Raw genomic sequence first — 21,322 nt, forward strand, 5'->3', positions numbered from 1 at the left:
TATTTCTTTCCATAAACTTCTCGGTAAGAACTGAGTTTATTCGGGAAGCAAAGGGCTGGAACTGCTCTGAGGGGCCGGGACGGGCCTGGAGCGGTGAGGGGGGATCAGCCCCGAGGGACGGCCCGGGAGCAGTGAGGGGGGATCAGCCCCGAGGGACGGCCCGGGAGCGGTGAGGGGGGATCAGCCCCGAGGGACGGCCCGGGAGCAGTGAGGGGGGATCAGCCCCGAGGGACGGCCCGGGAGCGGTGAGGGGGGATCAGCCCCGAGGGACGGCCCGGGAGCGGTGAGGGGGGATCAGCCCCGAGGGACGGCCCGGGAGCGGTGAGGGGGGATCGCCTCAGCCCTGAGGGACCGTCGCGGGGCGCCCTCCGCCATCTCGGCGCGTCTGGGGCGGGGCGGGAAAAAGGTCAAAGCGTCGCTAGCCTCTCCTGCCTCCTTTCTTTTCCTTTTCCTATTCTTTTTTTTTTTTTTTTTTAAATTTTCCCCTTTCTTCCTCCTCTTCTCCCCATTTCTCCTTCTTCCTCTTCTTTTCTTCCCCTTCTCCTCCTTTCTCCCTTCCTCCCCTTTTTCTTCTTCCCCCTCTTTTTCTCTTCTTCCTCCCCATTTCCCCCTTTTCCTCCTTTTTCCCCTCATTCCTCCTGCTTTTTTCGTTTTTCCCCTTCTCCCTCCTTCCGCCCTTTTTTCTACCTTTATTCCCTTTTCTTCCCGTTTCCTGTTTTTTTTCCGTTATGTTTTTCTTCTTTTTCTGTGTCATACCAGTAGTAAAATGTAAAACACTGCCCCCCATGCAGTTCTCCAAGGCTGAGGGTATTTCAGGTTCTCCAGCTCCATGGACTGAACTCCAGCTTGGTGGCAATATAGGCTTGACAAACCTCAAAAAGCCAAAATGAGTAAAAAATAGCAGATGAAGAGTGTTCATTCATAATTCTGGCAGCCTCTCGTTTGCACCCTTTCAAAACAAGTGCAAAGCCCTTGGTGAGTTTTTCCTGTCAGTGACTGAAATTGTGCCCCAGGAGTCTGAGGGGAGCTCAGTGTGGTGCTCTGAATCCTCTCCCAGCTGCTGGTTTTAGTAAGAGCTGGGTTTTAGGTTTAGGATTTGTGTGCTTTATGAAATTTCCATTTGTTGGGGCTTTCTTCAGCAAGAAAATAATCAACTGTGGCATGGAATCGACATGCCACAGATTTCTGTAACATGAGGAAAGGATGCACAGTTGAAAGACCTTGGAGCATGTGGGTTTGTTTTCTCAGTGGCTGGACGGATTGGCAGAGGTGGATGTGGTACCTTGGTCATGCCTTCACAACCCATGGATTTCAGCACTCCAGTGTCAGCAGAACTCTGTCTGGTTAAAAGCAAGAATTCCATGTTGTGATGCCCAGTGCAGTGTAGCTATTTTGTTCCCCTGCCCAGTCTCCCTAGGGATTAAAGGAAGGAAGAAATAGTGACCTGAGTAACACTACACACAGCAGGCAGTTGCTGAAAGAGGTATAAATCTCCTTCCTTCAGTGTCAAAGGGAAGAAGCCAGGATGACAAGAGTTTCTTTGAAACTCAGTGGTGTGCTTGTATGTTCTGTAACTTGAAGAGAAATGGGTACTAACAGTCTTGATTGTATGGTATGACAGTGTATCTTACACAGTCTTTATTAAAATCTTTTGTCTAGACAGGGATGAATTCTTGGGGGATGAAATATATCCTGTTTTCAACGTGGACAGAAACAGCCTGCAAATTTAAATGTTTCAGGAAAAAAGTGTTTCTATGGTCATTTCTGTGAGTAAAATAAATTGGTGCTGATTCAAAATAGCACAGGTGGGGTTACTTTGTGTAATTGAGACCACCTAAGACTCAGCTGGTCTCAATTAAAAGTCATATTGTATTGGTCTTGTATGCCAAGCTCAGAATCCAGAACTGGAGTCTAGGATGGCGCTAAACATGCCTTGCAGTTTAACATCCAGCAAGGTTTACACAGGTTTATCTACTGACCTCTTTCTGAAGCTGAAGCAGCACCTGTTGCACGGGTAAGAATTTCAGAATAAGAAGTGGATTTTCAATAGGATTTGGGACTGGTGTCTTGTTTTATGGAAGTGTATCTGGGAATATGCTTTCTGCTAGTTTAACAGCTAAGCTTCTGACCACATATGGGGAGAAAAAATATTCAGTGAATTTAGACTATAAAAAAATATGGATTTTATTTTTTTTCCAGGTACAAGCTACATAATGAAGGTCAGTTGACCTCACTAACAGCAAATAAAAAATGGTTGTAGTGTGTAGATCTCCTCCTGTATCCAAACTATTCCATATTCCTAGAGAATTCAAGGGAGAGTTCCTAGAAATGCAACTAAAGGCACTTTAAAGTGTTTGTCATATGCACTTATAATAAGCCACTAAACAGTTGTCAGGGTTGTTTTCCATGATAAACTCAAGTTACTGAGACCTGTTAACAATATGGATTTAATTTGACACACACATGGAGATGATGAGGCAGCAGAGATCAGAGCAGGGGATCAGTTTTGTCCCGTGTGTGTTTCTTTCCCTCCACATAACCTTTTATGAGTGGTACACATTTTTGTCTTTCCCTCCACATAACCTTTTATGACTGGTTTGCATTTTTGGGGGTGTCCTGGGGGGATATGTGGCCACACCTTGGTGCCCCCATGGTGCTCCTGCTCAGTCAGAGCTGTGCTCTGCGTGTCACTCCGTGCTTTGGGAGATGACCCTATGCAGCTATGGCACCAGTTCGTTGTGTTGACACAGGTGTGTGTCCTCTCTGCTCTGGGGATACTGGGAGAGCTTATTACAGCAGGACAGGCACATTCCAAGGGTCACCCGAGGTGACACAGCACTGGCTCATCAGTGGCATGTGCTGGGAAAGCACAGCCTGGCTTTTGAGGGCCAGGGGTGTTACAGGTTTAGAGGGAACTGCTCTACGTGTTCTGTTCTAGGACTGTATTATAATAATGGTGGTATTTACAGAAAAGAAACCCAGCTTTCTATAAATTGTTACCTTTGTCCTCATATCACAGCCTTGGAATTCACAGCATACCAAAAAACACAGGGAAAAGTTGGTTCACCCCCCAGCCCCCCATGTTTATAAACTCTAGGATAGATGTGCAGAACACATGAGAAAATAAAGGTCAATCCCTGCCAAGAGTAGGTCTGTGTTAAGCATGACATCTGCAGTATTTCTGTGCTGAGCATGACACCTGCAGTACTTCTGTGTTAAACATGACACCTGCAGTATTTGTGTTAAACTTGACACCTGCAATATTTCTCTCTCACACCAATTCTCTACAGGACTGTGCACACCAGTGACATGGATCAGAATGTTTCAGTAGCAAAGAAAGTGTCATTCATTATAAGAGAATTAATTAACAAATTCAGCTACAGCCAGCAATCTAAGGAACCAGCTTTAGAGCATGGCCATTGCATTGACAACTTGCTGGTTTGACATCTGAGGCTGTTACTGAAGTCACAGACTCAATACAGAACCAAACAATTCAGGATTTGGCTCCTGCGGATCAAAAATATGCATCTGCTGACGTTAGAATTAACGAGCCAAGCAAAAAGAAAGGGGTGTTTCTTTGTTTAATTTACAACAATTAAATAAAATCCAGGATCTAAATGTTCCCTTGGGAAGGTACAGTTGCAACTACATTGTTTACACTTAATTGCAAGCACTGAAAAAGTTATTTGCACTTCTCCAACACTGAAAATTTTGGTTTTAATTCTTAATCTTCCAGACAGTTATGCTGCAGAGCTTACTAACTCAAGCAATTTAAAGTGCATGCATTTCTGGAAGGATGGACAGTTGTAAGGATAAGAGGAAGAGAGTTGAGCACCGTTTGTTTAATGGAGGGTACATTAGGTCATATCTTGTGTAAAAGCAGACTGTACATCACTGTAGAACGGGATACATAATTTCTTAAAACTTGATTTTGTTTCTGATAATATATCACAACAAGGTACATGCATAAAATAACAACAAAAGATATTAATTGCAAAGTTTAATTAAACCTTTTTAATGATACACAGTACAATGTATCCACTACGTTGCTAAAATTCACAACAAAAGCAGGTTTCATATGTTTAAAAATACTTTTCATAATAAATTCATAAATAGATGAAGGTAAAGTATAAAAAATTACCGTAGTATGCAAGCTTGCTCCCTTGTCTCCTCATATTCCAAATGATCTAGACAGTATTGTGATAAGAAAGTTTCAAAGCAAAATAGCTACTGATGATTAGAAATGTACAGCTGGCATCTCTTGAAGGAACCTTGAAAAACAGCAACACATTTGTGCTAGAAAATGCAGAATCATTTTAACACTGTTATCATCCAAACCCCTCAGATAATTTTGGAATGCAGTGAATGAATTCAATATGAATTAGAGATTTTCACCTTCTCCCCAACAGGTGTGTGAGCCAGTCTGGCTGGAATGCTCCCTGTCTCTGGAGTTGTGGGCTTTGTACCTGTTAGGTCACAGAATGAGGCACAGAAGAGGGAAAAGCTGGTTGACAGCACTGAGCATATCTGACTGTCAGAAATAACTTCTCCTTACAGACTTAGAAAATAGAAATCTTTAAAAACACTTACAAATAACTAAATTCACTTTCTGCTCAGTAGATGTCTGTATCTACTTTATGTCTGGCAGGCAGGACAGGGTCTGGTCTCATCCCTTGGCCTCCCCAGGTTTGGGAATGGTATGTGTGTGTCACACCACTCCAACACAGCTCTGGGGAATCCCTGATCCTACACCACCAAACCCTATTTGCAAAGTTATTCTCCTCAGCAATATTATCATTCTCTCAAGAAAACATATATAGCATTTTATTTTGTCAAGTATCAAACTACTTTTCACACCTAGAATAATCTAGTTTAATATCATTTATAAAGGGGAAAAATGCTTCCTTATGCACAGCATTTAGGGAATGAACATGAAAAATGCAGAATAATCAGGATGCTCTGCCTTTCACATTAATGTTTTTTTTCTTTGATTCCCTTTAGTGCAAAACCACTTCCATAAAAGTTCTGTGATTTTTTTGCAATGGTACCGAGATGCTTTTGAAGACGTTGACAGGCATCTGTCTGCAGCTTTAATGTCTCTGAAAATGCAGCTCTTGGCTCACTTTTAAAAAATACCTTCAAGTTGTCAAGACAAGTTTGCATGCTGTGTTCAGAGGACAGCCTTCCATACCCTTGTTTTCACATACGATAGTGTAGGTACCCAAAATCACTCCCTCACATCTTCAGAGGAATCCATATTGCTCAGAGCATTTATTGCAGAAGGAAAGGGTGTTGATCATCACATGTTCCACATCCCAGTGCAGTGTAAAGGTGGTTACTAGGAGATTGGCTTTTGGAGATACACAGACTACGTGGGGCAGGAGCCTTAAAAAGGACAGTTTCTAAGGAAATAGAGTCTTCTCTTTGAAGTTTTCCTCTGCTGTTATCTGGAGAATATAATCTTTGTGCGGTAACCTTTTTTTATTGATTGAACAATTAGAAGTTAAAACTGCTAGCTTGCCACAATTTTGGTCTCTAAGATAAAATTTACAGCAATGTGGATCTTTTTTATCTAGCTATAGGGGGGAAACTGAGGTTTAAACTCCTACAGAGTAGTTAATGCTAAGGTGTGTGTTTCATATGTTCTTATGAAAGCTTAAATGCTTCATGACAGGAAGGTTAATCCTCATTATTCTGTTAAATTTGAGGTTGAGAAAAAGCACAATGAGTGTCAGCAGTTCACTTGGATAATCTAAAAATGTCCTCCAAAAGAAACATGAAAAGTGACTTTTTAATGATAAAGAAAGCCTCAAGAAATTTTTATTAAGGTACAATCTTGGATCTTCTAAAGGTTTTCAAATGGTGTCCTAGGGGAGAGAGACGTTTTTTAACCTCATAATGGAAGGACTAGGTCCTAAATACAACTTTAAGCCAATTTAACAGCTCTCCAAGTGTTAAACTCTGTTGTTACCATACACTTAACTAGTTCTTAGCAGACCACTCTTCTTCAGTACAGAAAGCAGTCAAATTTCAGTGGTACAAAAAGCAAAGAGGAAAACCTGTAACTCCTTAAGTAGTGCTTTATTTTACCTTTGGGAAGGAAAGTATCTCCTTTGAACTGAGTAAGCACTGATTACACCTAACACATTTCAATCTTCCCTGACTGTTACTCAGGCTTCACTTTCCTCATTCTTGTGAAGTTCTCCTGTTCCCTTGTCTTCCATGGCCACTGACTCACATGGAAAAACAAGTCTGTTTTCAGTGATGCCTAAAGTTACTTATGTAACACAGGGAACTGCCTTTATCAGCATTCAAGTAATACAAACCCTTGTTAAAAAAGACAGTGAAAAAACCCTGCAACCCTTTTATGCTTTAAAGGATTATTTTTAAAGTGCGTTTTAACATATTTCAGTCACCCTAAAAAATGATTAAATTTGTCATACTAAGATCAGGACAGGAGAGTATTCTGGCTATTTTTATCCAACCTCTGGCAACAATTCCATGGAGAGCAACTATATATTTGGGTTGGTTTGAGTCTGTAACCCTGCTCTTTTCCAAGTAAACTAAACTGAAATGATAAAGAAGATGCAGAGGGCTAACCTTGTGCTGGAAACCAGAACATCCAGCTGTGGAATAGTTGGAGTTTTTCCTAAAGTACGCAGCGGAGATTGCAATGAAATGCTTCCATCTGAGATTTTTTGCTCCATAACCCAGTTCAATAATCTAATGTTACCTGGCCAGTAAAAACAAGATACCCAGGAGGCTGCTTCTCTAACTAAAATCACAGTGGGATGATCAGCACTACTACAGACAGTACACAAATCAAACTGAGACAGCATTTTCCAAATCTATGAATCCCTTCTTACAGCATGGAAAAGAACTGTCAAATCTAAGAACAGCCCCATCATCAAGGACTCTGCTCTGTGACTCTTAAAGTCACTATACTTCATATAACTCTAGTAAAATATTAATCTATATTAACAACCTGGCATCTTTTATTGCCCAATTTGTAAATACGAATGCCTTTTAGTTGATAAAACAATCTAGTATCATTTGAGCAAGAAAAATTAAGTGGTTAGGGTGATTAGCCCAAACTTTGGGATTCGTTTCCTTTCAGTTCCAAGAACCACCATTCTGTGAGAATGCCTGACAGGGGTTAGACTGAGCACTCCCCATCGCTGGAAGGTACCAGAGGGAGAGAAACTTTATTTTTCAGGTTCACAAAGCATGTATTGTGCTCACTTCATTTTCCTCCAGCACACTGTTTGCCCACAATAATAGGGTAAACTTCAGTGGTCTGTTAATATATAAATGTTTTGGCAGCAGGATAGGTAAAGAGAAACCACTTCTATTGAGGAAATAACATATTAATTCATCTTGATTTAAAGAGACTTTCATTGTACCATTGAGTAAAACAATCCCACAAAGAGAAACTAATGATATTTTACCTCCCAGTTCCCTCAGGACTGGTGTGAGACAGCAGAAGACATTCAAATGGTTCCCTGGCTGGGACTGAGATGAACAGAGTGTAAATCTCAGTGGGCCAATGGATCCTGGGGCAAACCGAGGGAAGGCTTTAATGGTATTTAGGAGTTACTGTGTGGGTGGATCAACACTGTGAGGTACCACTACAGCAATGCAGGTATATTGCAGCTCTGTTCTTCAGATCAGTATGAGTGTTAAAGGCAAAGAAAGAAAATGAGCAAGAGCTCCACTTTGGTGAAGTTCTTGGAAATCTATTAGCGGTATTAGCTGGGCTTCATTTAGTTTGCAATGTTACCTACCAAAACAACCTGCTTTCCACTCCAGTGAGAGGGATAAAATCATTAGGACATTTCCTCTGATCTTAAGTATTTTCAATTTTTTTCAAATTTTGTTTTGCAAAGCCAATGTTAGCAGGTTTCTGGGCTGACATTTATTTGGATTGTATTTACAGAATTCTAAATATTTGTACAAGTTCCATCCGTGATGATGGATTGGATGAGTAACTGGAGATGAAATTAGCTTAAAACAAAATCAATACAAAGGGTAACAAAGCCCACGCTCCTGGGAACCATTGTGCTGATGATTTCATTTCAGTATTTGCCTCTGCATTCCACTCCCAAGTGTTACAAGGCAGGGATCAACATCCCCTTCTGTGCTTTTGTAATATTTTTGCACTGCCAAAAATAAATGATAACTACTAATGCAAACACATGGTCAGCCAAGGAGATCTGCTTAAAAGCAATTACTGCACCATACTCTCGTTAATGTTCAACTGCCAGTAAACAGGTTTCTTGGCAAATGTTTATGCTGTGAACTCTGAACATGCACTACTGAATTATTCACTCGATGTACATCAGTGCACATTTGTAACCTAACATCTGAAACTCAGGTTTTTACCCGTAAATCGCAGGTTTATAGCTACTCTCTTCTCCCAGGTACCCTTTTGGTTTCAATAGGATTAGTGGAACTAAACCAACAGCACTGTCTCCCTAATGTTTGAATTACACAGCTGGGTGTGAGTTACAGGTTTAGGAAAGTCTTCAGCAGGGCAGTGAAAAGCTCTAAGTTACACTTACTGCTCATTTTGGTCAAGAAGCTCTGAGTCTAGTGAGTGCTGTGCTACTGCAATGGACAGAGAAAAGGTTTGGTTATCAAAATAAACCTGAACTACTCACAGCCCGAGCACCAGCACTCATAGCTGCCCCTAACTGAAAAATAAACCAGGCCTTCAGTCTATTTCTTTGTTCCCTTGTGCTCAGTTAGGAGGGCATGCAAACTTGTATTACACTTGTTACAACACAGAAGAGCCAAAAGACAAAACTGATAGCAAGCCAGAGTCTTAGTTTTCTACAGCAAAATGCAAACTAATCAGAATCGGTGCCTTCACTGGAAAACACAGCAAACAAGTCCCTGCTGCTGCATTGCACGTTTTGTGACTGAACCAGAATAACCTGCAGACAGAGCCTCAACCTTCAAGGGTAGTTAAAGAGATACATCCAGGTAAATTGTAAGGAGAAGCATAGTGCCTGGGCTAATTCTACTTATTTACTAAACAAACCTCCAAACTAAGAAAATGGATCAATAACTCCTTCTCTTCATCTACTGTAAAAACTCAGTCATTCACTGACTGCACTGGAAGCAGGATTTCAGTTCATTTTGCACCTTGTTCCAGTTTTCCATGAGTTACTATGTAAACTATGGATTTCAGTCTGAGTAGCAGCAATACTGTTCTTAAATGCGTGTGAATTTTTATCAGCATTAAATAATTTGGCACTAATCCTGCAAATAGTGGGAGGCTGAGCTTATCTGGGGGTCCATGTTCACACACACAGAACTGCAGGACTATGACCTACACACGTAAACTGTAACGTGTCATGACACAAAGTCAAATGCTTCTGAGTATTCTCTATCTCAGGACCATCTAACCAGGAGAAAGAGCACTCACCAGGACCGAGTTTCAGCTTGGACTGTCTTCACAGTTTCTCCTGAGAGTAGGATATAGGGAGTACACTAACAAATCCAGAGTTTGGACAATTCTCATTTTCAGTGCCTAGCCGGACAACTTATTGCCTGTTATCTTTGGATGTAGGAGAGATGGGAATGTCCTGGAAAACTATCAAAAAATACTACCAAATACTGCAGGTCAGCCTGCTCTTCCACATAAAATATTAGAATTGTGAAAACAATACCAATTGAGAAAGGTAAGGCCCTTTCACTCTCTTAAAACTGTAAAACCTGAAAACTAACACCTCAGATTAGAAGCAAATAGGCTACAATGCATATGTTACTCCTCAGTTATCTACCTCAGTTTAAAAAAACAGAAAGACCAGAGAATGGTTTAATATTTTCTACAGTAAGATGAGTAGTATTAAAATTAGTATCCATTAGCCCTTTCCTAAGTCTTCCTAATTTTGATGACACTGGATATGTTGAATGGCTAAACTGGTGCAGCCCTAGTAGCAAAACAATTCAAGTCCTTTTTGATCAAGATTTTTCAAAAGAGACAAATGATGACTTGAAGTGGGTGTTTTCTGAAAATGAGCTCCTTCATCTTATCAGGATTGCGAAGATCACTTGCCATCCCTGAACACCACTGCTTTACTGGCAGAGTTAAAAATCTTCCTGCTCCTGCTCCCTTTTTGTAAGGTGCCTGAGTGTAAACCCAGAGGATGCTGCCATCAGTACTTCAACTGCACCTGCCACACCCTACAGAGCCAAATCTGAAAGAACTGAGTGTAGCTGGAGTATTAAATCAACTTTACTTAACAATGCAGACTTTTGATCAACAATGAAAGATTTTTCCTGATGAATGTTTTCATGAAATGAAAAGCAACTGGTAACTTGTGATAGGGAGAGGGAAACATTTGAGTTCAAAGTTGGGAGGGAATCACTCGAAAAGACGCTGGTTTCTCACAGCTAAGAAGTTGCAATGTATGCAGTTTACAGCTACTCCGAGCTCTTCTTTCCCATTATATGCCCATCTGGTATTTAAAGAGATGGTTTAAAAAACAAAACCAATACAAAAATCAAATCCACTTATGTCACTTAAGCAATGAACGCTCTGGTAACATAATGTCAAATGTATGACCAGAATTAACCCTGTAAATGACCATTAGGCACATGGCAAGAGGTCGTGGCTACAGTCAGCTCAAGGTTTCTCCAGTTCCTGTTTCCAGTGGTGCAGGTCTTGAACTGTGAAATGAAATTATGAGACCTGAGGGCAAAACCTCAGTGATACCCACTAGGAAAAAGGAGCTATCACTGTGCAAACAATAACAAATGAAATGCATCTACCCTCTCCTCAAGGCTGTATGGAAATAACTACCCTAGTCCAATCCTGCTTGACAGTAAGTCATGGTATTGCTCGGGCTGATTTTGCTTCTGTTAAAATGATAACTTAAAATCATCACAAAACCTGAGAGAAGGCTTCCCCACCTGGGCCTGTTCCACAGTAACTAGCAGTCTACGCCCTAGGACAGATACCTGCTATTTGGTCCTGTAATCAAAATGCTGGGGATTATGACACTTGAAATACCTTTATCAAAGACATCATCACTTTTTGGTCACTAGTGGAGTGCTGAGGATTTCAAGAGACACTGTCAAGATTGCTTTTTTCAAAAGGGACCTCCTTTGCCAACAGTCCCGTGCTAAATGTTTCAGAACTTTGGCTTTGCATGTCTCTTCCCCAGCCACCTGTCTCCCCACCCCACATCACCTGTTCAAAGCTGTTTCCACCATTTTTGTAACTCGTATGAAGGTTACAGAAAATAAAACAGTGGGGACAAATGTTAAGTAAGTTTTTCAGAGGGTTTGACTTTCAGGACTACCTCTCAAAAGTCCCTTTTTAAAAATAAGACACCAAAGCAAACAGGATTGTGTCTAACTTCTACAAAATTGCTGGTTTCACAGGAGGAGGAGAGTATGGCTACCATGCTACTCAGCATTAGGGTGAAGCACCATCTAAATTCCGGTAAAGTCAGGGATATCACCTAGCTCTTATCAGCAACCACACCCCCAGCCTTCCACAACGTCTTTGCTGTCCAGCTTGATGCTGTCAGTGTTCTTCTCACTGAACATGGGCCCGCCGTGCCTCATCATGAGCTCCGTGGCCATCTTCACAAACGCCTCCTCCACGTTGCTGGAGTCCTTCGCAGAGGTCTCGATGGCACAGATGATATTGTCATAGTGTTCAGCCAGGCTCTGGGCCTCTTCCAGCTGAACCTCTCGAAGGTCACTTAGGTCAGACTTGTTTCCTGGGAGGGAAGGAAACAACAGAGTAATTTATAATGACTGTTTATGCCACAGGAAGCATGTAGCTGGAGCTTCTCTGGTTGCCCAGGGAAGCTGCAGGATTTCCAGTCATGTCGGTTTTCAAAATTTGACTGAAAAGGCCCTCACCAACGTGCCATTGGCCTCACTCTGAGCAGGAGGTTGGAGCTGCATAATCTCATGAGCCCCTTCCAACCTGTATTTCTGTGTGACTCATAGGACAGAAAAAGTAACTGAACAGTGGGGGCTGTAGACCTTAACAAAATTAAAATGGGCTAGAAATGAAAGCTGAAACCATCTTGTGAAAGCAGCAGCTGTCTGCTGGGCCCTAGGGAAATCAGAATAGTACTGCTGTTCCATTAGCAGGTCTAATGGACGTGGCCCCGAGAGCCACATCTGAGTCCGAAACATTGGGGCTGGGAAGCAGAACTTCCAGCAGAGAACTGACACGCCTTGACTGCCCCAAAGGCCTTCCAAAATCCCCTGTCTGCTGAAGCGTGTGTGGGTGTTCCAGAGCTTGCTATGACAGAGCTTCTCCAGGCCCTGAAAACCTTGGGATCTTTATCATGAGAACATCTCCACAGCAGCTGTGCCTCAGAACCTGGAAATGTGGGAGGTGCAAAGGATTCAAAGCTGGCTACTTCTTAATATAAGTTAATCAAAGCAAAACATTTCTGTTTGGATGAATCAGTGCTTTCTAATTAAAAAAAATTGGTCATTTCCAATCAGATCTATTGCTTGCGTCTTAACTTCAACCAGAAATAAAACTTTTACCCACCCTAAACAAGTATTGCAAACAATTACATTGAGCAGTAGTAGGCTGCAGTGCTGGTGTGAATGCTTTCAACTCACCAATCAGTAACTGCACTATGTTGGAGCCTGCGTACTTCCTGACATCCTCGATCCAGCGAGGGATGGACAGGAAGGAGCCCCTCTTGCTGATGTCGTAGGCCAGGATGGCCCCGTTGGCGCTGCGATAGTAACTCTGCGTGATGGTGCGGAACCTCTCCTGGCCGGCCGTGTCCCAGATCTGCAGCTGGATGAAACAGGGACAGTGAGACACGGGCCAGCCAGCTCTGCTGGACCCAGGGACAGCACCCCAGATCGCTCTCCTCTGTAAATAATGAATTCTGGCACCACATTTTTCTAGTCTTTTGTTCGTGATTGAAGGATGATGACAATATATGCTTGAGAACCGTGATATAAACATACACATATGTAATACATGCTGAGAACTTAGCTGCTGAAAGGTTATATCTGTATCAGTTGGGACACACTGTGTTCCTGCAGTGAGCTTCTTCTGTAGCAGATTATGAAATTATCTCTTGTGTGTCCAGCCCTAGCCCTTTGTCACCTCCTCTAGCACAGTCAGCAGAACAAGATGTTCCCCCATAGCAAAGCTACTCCAGTTCATCTGGTGTGTCACTGAAACTACAGGTGGTTTTTCACTGGAATATCATCTGTGGCACTGCTGTGGGTTTGCCAGTTCTGCTACGGGGGCAGGAACGACTGGAGCAGGATGTGCTCACATCACCTGAGAGCACTGATGCTGTTTTAGAAGGAAATATGAGACAATTCAAAGAATATAGATAAAAGTGTATAAATGAAAAGCCAGCAATTCTAGGTTTCAGTAAGGTCAAAGGTCGAGTCAGGCTAGTCACCTGTCCTTTTCCAGGTGGAAGAACAGACATTACACCAGGGCAGGAAGAAGAAATGCTTGCTTACACACTTTTGTCTAAATCCAGCAGCATAAGATTTATGAGTTTAGTATCAGGGTTTGAGTTCTCAGTACTAGATGTTCCAGAGGAAGAAGCCAAATAACTCAGAGTGGACAAACACAATATCCTGCTCATAGGGAAAATGTCTTTCTCAATCCTCTTGTTTTATAGGTTGTCTAATGTCCTGGAATATGACGGCTTATATTCCAGGATCTTTTAATCTGAAGTAACTGTGGATGTTCTCGTCTTCCATATAAATCTCTAATCCTTTCAAAGCTCTTGTCTTCAACACATAGTAGCAAACAATAAAACCAAAGAATTTCCTTTTATAAATTTTATATTTTCAGTCCCTCTGTTGTACTTTCACTTCTCTGTCCCAAATGATAAATGAGAGACCACTGTTTGTCTTTTTGTGTCATTCTTTATACTCTGCATCTCTTCTTATGAGACAGAGCATAAGCAAATACTTCTGGGGTTTTTAATCCTCCCAAAGTGTGGACTTGTTATTTATTGTTTCCCCTCTCTCTGAACCTCCTTATTTTAAAGAGCTGACACAATATAATGTGTCAGTGATATTTTACATCAAATAATATGGAATTATTTATTTATTTATTTATTTATTTATTTTGCACAATAGCATTTTCTTTCTATCTTCTGACTCCTGCATTTTTGAGCAGTAACTTTCCCTTTGGAAAAGGCTGTACTGATGAGATCTCATTTCCTGTGCTAACCGAGCATTTAGATCCCAAATGATATAGGTACAGATTAAAAGAAATCAATCCAATGAAAAAGGACTTCTCAGTTCTGGTAAGAGCTTTCTCAGAGAAGGGGAAGGGACTGTAATGGACTCAGAAAACCACAAAGTAATGATTATTAATGGAACAGATAATGATTCAGAGCAGTCAGCAGCAATTACTGGAGACAGGGAAGTTAAGGACAGGTTTATGTACAATCTCTGCACTCAAGTCTCCCCACTAGACCTTTGTGTCTGTTACATAGTTTTAAATCTCAATACTTGATTAGGTCAAGCGCAAAACAAGGCTAATAATGATTACTCAACTCTTGGGAGAGGTCTGAGTGATTCTGTGCATACAGACAAGTTAGAAACTTTTCAAATTAAAAAATAAAATTGTTTGAGGTCACACTTTTCACATGGTATAAACGAAAGTGCAGAGTGACTCAGCAAGCTAATGCTGTATGCCGGATTTTGAAAACCTCTGTATAAGTACATTCCATGAGAATCACAGAATCACTGAGGTTGAGACAGATTTTGGGAGGTGACAAAGCCAACTGCTTTTAAGTGGAGTCAAAACTTAGTTCTTTCAGACAGAATTGCTCCATGATTTTCCCAGGGACCAAAGTGAATCTTACCAGCCATCCCAGGATTTCTTGCCCTTTCTGAAGATGAGTACATTTGTCTTTCTCTGGTCCTTCCCAATTTCTATAGTAGTGACAGAACAACCTCAAAATGTCATCAGCGAGATCTCACAGCACTCCCCTACACATTTAACTCAAACATTTGTGTCTTGTGTTCACAGGACTAAATGTACAAAGTTGCTGAAGCCTTCAGAGTCCTGCTGGGAACAGCAGAGAGCACAATTTTGGCCTTCTCAGGAGCTCAAACAGCACCCAAGAGCAAACAAGAGCACCTTTCTTCCCAGTCCACATCCTCCAGGTAAGCTCAGGCACCTGAGTTTTGTGCTCCCCTACTTGTCACTCCTCTTGTGTAAGGATTCTGAATCATGTAGCTTGTTACACGATCTTCAGTTTGTGGGGCTTTGCTCTCCTTGCTGAGGCTCCAGGATGTATTAGACCCTGAGCAGATACCTTCTTTGCAAACACACACAGCAGCTGGCACAGTGTCTGTCCCTGTTCCATCACCTCTGTGGGCAGAGGGAGCCAGGTGAGTGCTCCCTGTTCCAGGGAAAATCACCCACATACAGGCACAGTTTACGTCAAGACAAGGTAATACTGTCAGCAAGAGCTTCCCACAATTTGGAACCTTGAAAACCTGTCCTGTCACAGTTTGAAGTTTGAATAACTGTCTTATCTTAAATCATTAAGAATAGACACTGCAGACACAGCAAGTACTACAAACCAGATGACTTAATTTAAAGCAAGTTGTATTTCTAAGGGCCAAGTATAGCTAGTTTGCTTGGCAGCATCTTTAGAAAACTCCCAGAAAAATATTTCCATATAGCATTGATCAATCTAATGCATGATTAAAAAATATAATTTAAGTCATTACAAAAATACCAGTTCTGATCATAAGTAAACACTATTTTCTCTAACAGGTGCACAGAGATTCATTTCAAATTCTATTGAAAAAGAAACATGACAACTATATGTAAATACCAATCACAACTATAATTTAAAATAGCCATTTTGTAGTAAAATTTTTATATAGACTTTCTGTTACACTGTATTTACAAGCATTTAACTCTTGACAAGAATAACAATTACAAATTCCTTGGGAAAAGTATAGTCTTAGTATTTCTCATTCAAAAGTCCCTCAGTGTAACTTAACTGTTAAAATCAAATACCAAATGAACTGTACTAGCCACAGGTTAACAAAAAAGATGTGATCATGTATTCTATTGTATTAGTATATGACATGCAATATATGACACAAAGTCCTTAATTATTTATTTCCTCGATTTAAGTGCTTCAGCTTTGTAAATAACATGATAGAAGCCACATCTGTCACTCAGTAACCTTTTGAAGCAATTCCTGATTTTGTCATTACTTTCACAACAATTTTGGTGTGAGAAAGACAGAAGCTGGGATTGCTGGAGAACTGTGTTGTATTCATCTGAGGATACTAAGAAAAAACACCTATGAAACAAAAGATTGGTGCCAGGCCTTCAAGGGGACCACCAGTAGTAACCAGTGAGGACAGGATAAAAACCAGGGAATAAATACCCATTGTCCAGAAGGAATAGGACAGAATACTCCAAGTGAACAAAGACGAGGAGCCACCTTTCTTGTGCTAATTGTTTCACTATTGAATACACATTTACTTACAAAAGGTGGTTATTTTGATCCCCTTTGAGCTTCGAATTTTTTGGACAGCAGAGCCCTTAGCACTGGCTGGCACTGAACAGCACAGTGCTGAACTATTATCTCCTGTAAGACTTTTCATGACTCCATATAATCCCCATAAATACATTAGACAAAGTCTTGACCATCTTTTTCTGTTTGCTTTCTCATCTTTTCCTGTTGGGGAGGAGCCCTCGGGGAGTGTATGGCACTGCCCCTGCCAGGGGTGCGGGATGTGTGCGTGGCTGGGAGCAGCTGTACTGGAGAGGCCCTGGGGGTCCTTGCAGACAGCTGAACGGGAGCCAGCATTCCTGGCAGCAGCATCCCGAGCTGTAGGCACAGGAGGGATGGACACACCTGGGAGCTGCTGCCCAGAACCCACGGGCAGGGTGCCATGGACACAGGGCCAGGCCCGTCACCGTGGCACAGGAGAGAAAAACTGAAACAAGGATGTGTCAGCTGGATGTACCAAAGAAAATAGGTGGTAACATTTATGGTGGGTCTCTGGAAGATCATTCTGGGATGTCTGGTCAGACCCACAGAAAGCAGGTTTTGAACTACAGGAACAGAGTGGTGAAAATGGTGAGTGACAGGTTGACCAAAGAGCATCATAAACAAGCATTATCCAATGGGTCATGTGGATTCTTCTTGCAATGGTGAACATGTTGTTTGTCAAAGGTTAATGCTTAACAGATGGCCTCAAGACACATTAAATAATTTCTCCTTCCCTTACTTCGTACATAATTTATTAAGTACTCTCCTGATTCTTCTAAAGTATCACAGGAGTTCAGTTTTACTTTTGCTTCTGAAGCAGCATAAGTAATAAGTAAGTACATCCTACAGCTGATATCTTTCTTTACAAAAATAGAAATGTCACTTTTGTGACAATATAGCAACTTCCATAAAATCTCCCAGCAGTGAAATACTGGACACAAAGGCTGTGCTAAAAGAATCTTAACCAACTGACCGTGTCTGAATCCTGTCATCTCAAACGGCAAACAGCAACATACATTTCTGTAGGCTGGCAAATCACACTTGCTCCTAAAAACACTTACTGGAAGTCTTGCAACTTCATCTATGCAGTTTTTCACAAAAGCAACGTCTCTATGGCAGTGTATTTCAATTTAAAGTGATATTCTTAGTCAGGATGAACTGCTCCATTCAACTGTTTCCCTACACAATTTTCAGAGAATGAGGAATCCTTGTTTGTTGGGAATGCAGTATTTCCATTTGCTCCAGACTTGTATGTGTCCAAGTAGCTGACAGAGAGCTACCACTTCCTCTGGATATCAAATAATACCACTGCCATGTAATAACCAATTGCTCTGCCTGTATTTGTTTAGCAACATTATTAAATCAACAGTCAGGGGACAAGACAGTTAACAAGTCATAACTTTATATTACTTGCAATTTGGCCAGATAATGACACATTACATTTTGGCCCATTATGAAAGGAATATAGTTTACAGCCATGAGCCCTGAATAAAAGCCAATAATCTTGATAACATATGGGCTGAAAAAGCTTGGAAATTAAAAAGTGCAATGATACATGAAGAAATATTTTCTATGAAAGGAATGTGTTTTCAACTGTTCTTCTCTCCTGCCACTTTCTGAAACACATACTGAGAGAGAAAAACTACGGCATTGAGGACAAAAATATTCAGTTTATGTAAAATACTACCGCATAAAGTAGACATTAAAGATAATTAATTTATCAGTTCACGGGAGGTAATTCATTAAAAGAAAAGGAATTTTGTTATTACTAACCATGATTTATGGACTTGGACTTAGGAATGTCCTTGCCTATCATTATGTAAAATCTTGATTCCAGCATTTTATAAATATCTTTTCTTACAGTGACATAACAGTTACCAAACATATTTGTTCTGTTTGCCAGATTCTTTCTATCACTCAAGTAATTATTTTATCAATAGGACTTTAATCACTGTGCATTAAGTGATTAACATAACTTTTAAACACTTTCAAGTGATTAACGAGACCAACTTTTGGGAACTACAGTCTGTACCCTAGGATTTAGCCAGCTAAGAAGGACAGATTTTAGAGAGAGCACTATGCCACAATTTCAAGCAGTTAGACAGCATATAGTAGAGCATATTTTTAAAAGAATATAGACTGCAGACATTTCATAAAGCTGATGGGGAAATTCTGGATACATGCTGGTCAGATTTTGCCTTTGTGACAAAAATCCAGGTGGTCAGCACAGGTAGCTTTGGCTGTGAAGTTCCATTAGTGTGCTACACGTGCCAAATCCCCGTCTGGCTCTGTGCCACGGGGCCTTTCAGCTCCAACACCTCCAGGAGCCCCCAGCTCACAGCAGCCAGGCCCAGCAGCTGATGAAGCAGCAGTGTATGAAACTCCACGTGAGACACTTGAGGGAATGCAGCTTTAAGGTGCAAGGAAACCTCAAGTTTATAAATAATAAAAAAAGTTATTTGCAGGACCATAACGCTCTGTATCCCAACGTGCATCTTTTCCCTTAGCCAACAAAATGCATCAAAAGGAAGTGAGACTTAAAATCCTTGGGCTCCAAACGTTTCAGAAACATTATGTAACTGTAATGGGAACATTTGAAGCAGAAGGGAGCACTGACACAATTAACCTTAAAATGTTTGTTTCAATCTCAAAGTAAGTGTTGTTGGGTCGTAATACTATCCTCAGCCTGACTAAAAAGGAACCTTAGGCCACTGGGGATGTGGAGCAAGTAGTGTTCAAAAGCTCCTTGGGACTCTTTTTGTAGACACTCTTGTTCTGAAGGGACTACTAAAGATGAGCTTATAAAAACGGGGATTTTCTTATTCTTGCAGCATTTGCTAAACAGAAAACAAGTCCCTGCATTCCTTATGAAGGTACTGTCTTGAGCAGCATAAACTCCCAATGATATTGGAACAGCAGAGAATCCCCTGCATGCTTTTGTAAGGACCTTTCTCTAAGGTCAAACTTATTTAAACACATCCTGAACATCTCTTGATTTGAGGCATCCCAATCATCAGATTATGTAAAACCCTTTTAAACCAGCGTGTCTCAGGTGCCTGAGGCAGAAGAATGAGAACCACAGTGCACCTCTCACCCAGCACACATACGGGCTTGTTTACTAAGGGGCCAGGAATGACCTGTGCAGGGAGCTGAAGTGCTCCTCCTGCAGTCACTGTAACCTGCACCTCGGCCACACTTGTACAACCTGCAACCCCCCCCCCCCACCTGCCTGCTCTGTCAGGTGGCTCGCCAAAGTGTAATAAAATGCCTCCTTATTTTTTGTTTCCAACAGCATGCTGAGCAAACCCACCCAATTAGATGGACTGCTCTGAAATCTCAATCCAACTGGAAAAGCCCAACTTCGACTTCACACCCCCCACACACCCTAAGAGACCAAACAAAAAAACCCCTCTAAGCAAATGTTTTCATTTTCTAGTTGTATGCCTGACTCAGCAGCTGACAAAAATGTCTGTAAGGTAAATCAGCAACAATGTTGGATTAATTTGTCTAAAGTACTGCTCAAAATACTCTTCAATCTATGCATCCCAATATTTTTTTCTAAGTGGAAGTACTGAACAATCCAAAGAAAAAGAGAGCCTTAAGACCTTGCATTTTCTTATTTGGTTTTTGTTTGTAAAATACTTGGAGATAACCCACAGATTTTTCTACAGACCGACTCCTAATACAGGAATATTCAGGTGTAAGTACTGACAGTGAAAAAAAGCACACCTAGGAACTTTAGCTTATTTCCTGGGCTAGTCCTGCCCTACTCCTGAAATCTCTGGCTGAGGCCCCTGGCAGGAGGAACAGACACATTTGTCACTTTTTATGTGCCAAGCATTTAAATGGAGCCAGGTTTCAACCTTAAAGGAGAACCCCCACTCCTACCAGCTCACTAGAAAGTGTAGGAGAGGTACTGACAGCACAAACAGAAGTTCCTTTCCAGCTCCTTAGCCCCAGCCAGACACGACAGGAAAAGGTGTCAGAGTACCAAGAATATAAACACCTTTGCTGGGTGTGGAACTTCTAATTCCCCTCTTTTCCTAAAAAATGTGAGCCTTCCTTCCATTTTCTGCAACTTTCTCTGCTTAATATTCTGCTCACCAAAGTTAATTTATAATAAAAAGATAATAGAGGACTTTGACACTTACTTTGGTAAACACAGGCCAAAATTCAAGTGCAATTACTGTATTTCTGTGCCATCGGAAGCTTTACAATTCCATGATCTTTTCCAGGCAGTGAGTGCACGCAGTGCTTTTTAGTGGCTGAGGAAGTACAGTTGTATGACTCCATTCTGGAGGGGCTGGTGAAGGGATTCATCCCAGCAGCCCCCTACAAACCACAGGTGCTTTAAACCTCTTCTCCCCACTGCTTGCTCACACTTCCGTGCTCAGAGGCCCAGTCTGATGTCGGGAATGTGTGCCACTGACAATCTGAGGAGAGATCCACTGGGTACAGGTCCTACCCTCTTTCTAACCCTAACAACCAGCATAAGAAAAGCAGATGTCAGATTTAGGGTTTACTCGTTCTGTTTTGCGAAGAACTGTAAAAATTGTACTTCCTGTGACACTCTGTAAACAGCGTCTTAAGACGACTTTTAAACACGCTCAATTTAACAACGGCTCCCCCAGCTTCTCTGAATCTGCCTGTTCCACATCCCTTGCTGGAGACGTGACAGTCCAGCCCAGCGTCCTTCTGGCTCGTGACCAGCCCGCGGCCGGGGCTCTGCGCTGCGGCCCGGGGGCACGGCGGGTCCCGGCGGGGCTCTCCCCCGGCCCGGGGGCACGGCGGGTCCCGGCGGGGCTCTCCCCCGGCCC

General features: G+C 41.7%; 1 protein-coding gene and 1 long non-coding RNA gene across 2 annotated transcripts; one reads left to right on the forward strand and one right to left on the reverse strand.

Annotated features, from left to right (window-relative positions):
* The first annotated feature begins 189 nt into the window (after positions 1-189).
* LOC108506112 lies at positions 190-20,426 on the forward strand. Its single transcript, XR_001877680.1, has 3 exons — positions 190-321; positions 15,011-15,147; positions 19,798-20,426. It is a non-coding gene; the product is annotated as an uncharacterized LOC108506112 (long non-coding RNA).
* Positions 3,995-14,688, reverse strand: LOC108506111 (ras-related protein Rab-43-like). The gene is made up of 2 exons (XM_017832747.1): positions 12,607-14,688; positions 3,995-11,738 (listed from the first exon to the last, which is right to left on the reverse strand). Exons 1-2 carry the CDS (start codon positions 12,968-12,970, stop codon positions 11,485-11,487), a joined length of 618 nt encoding a protein of 205 aa, XP_017688236.1. The 5' UTR covers positions 12,971-14,688; the 3' UTR covers positions 3,995-11,484.
* Positions 20,427-21,322: the final 896 nt, after the last annotated feature.

This window comes from Lepidothrix coronata, unplaced genomic scaffold, assembly GCF_001604755.1.
Source record: "Lepidothrix coronata isolate B3197 unplaced genomic scaffold, Lepidothrix_coronata-1.0 Scaffold205, whole genome shotgun sequence".
Lineage (NCBI taxonomy): Eukaryota > Metazoa > Chordata > Aves > Passeriformes > Pipridae > Lepidothrix > Lepidothrix coronata.

What these genes read in the sequence shown, in the direction of transcription:
- LOC108506111 (XM_017832747.1), bottom strand. Translation starts at nt 12,970, where the DNA reads ATGTGTATGTTTATATCACGGTTCTCAAGCATATATTGTCATCATCCT. An exon ending in CATAGTGCAGTTACTGATTG is followed by an intron (nt 11,739 to 12,606) that starts GTGAGTTGAAAG and finishes CTTCCCTCCCAG; the next exon opens with GAAACAAGTCTGACCTAAGT.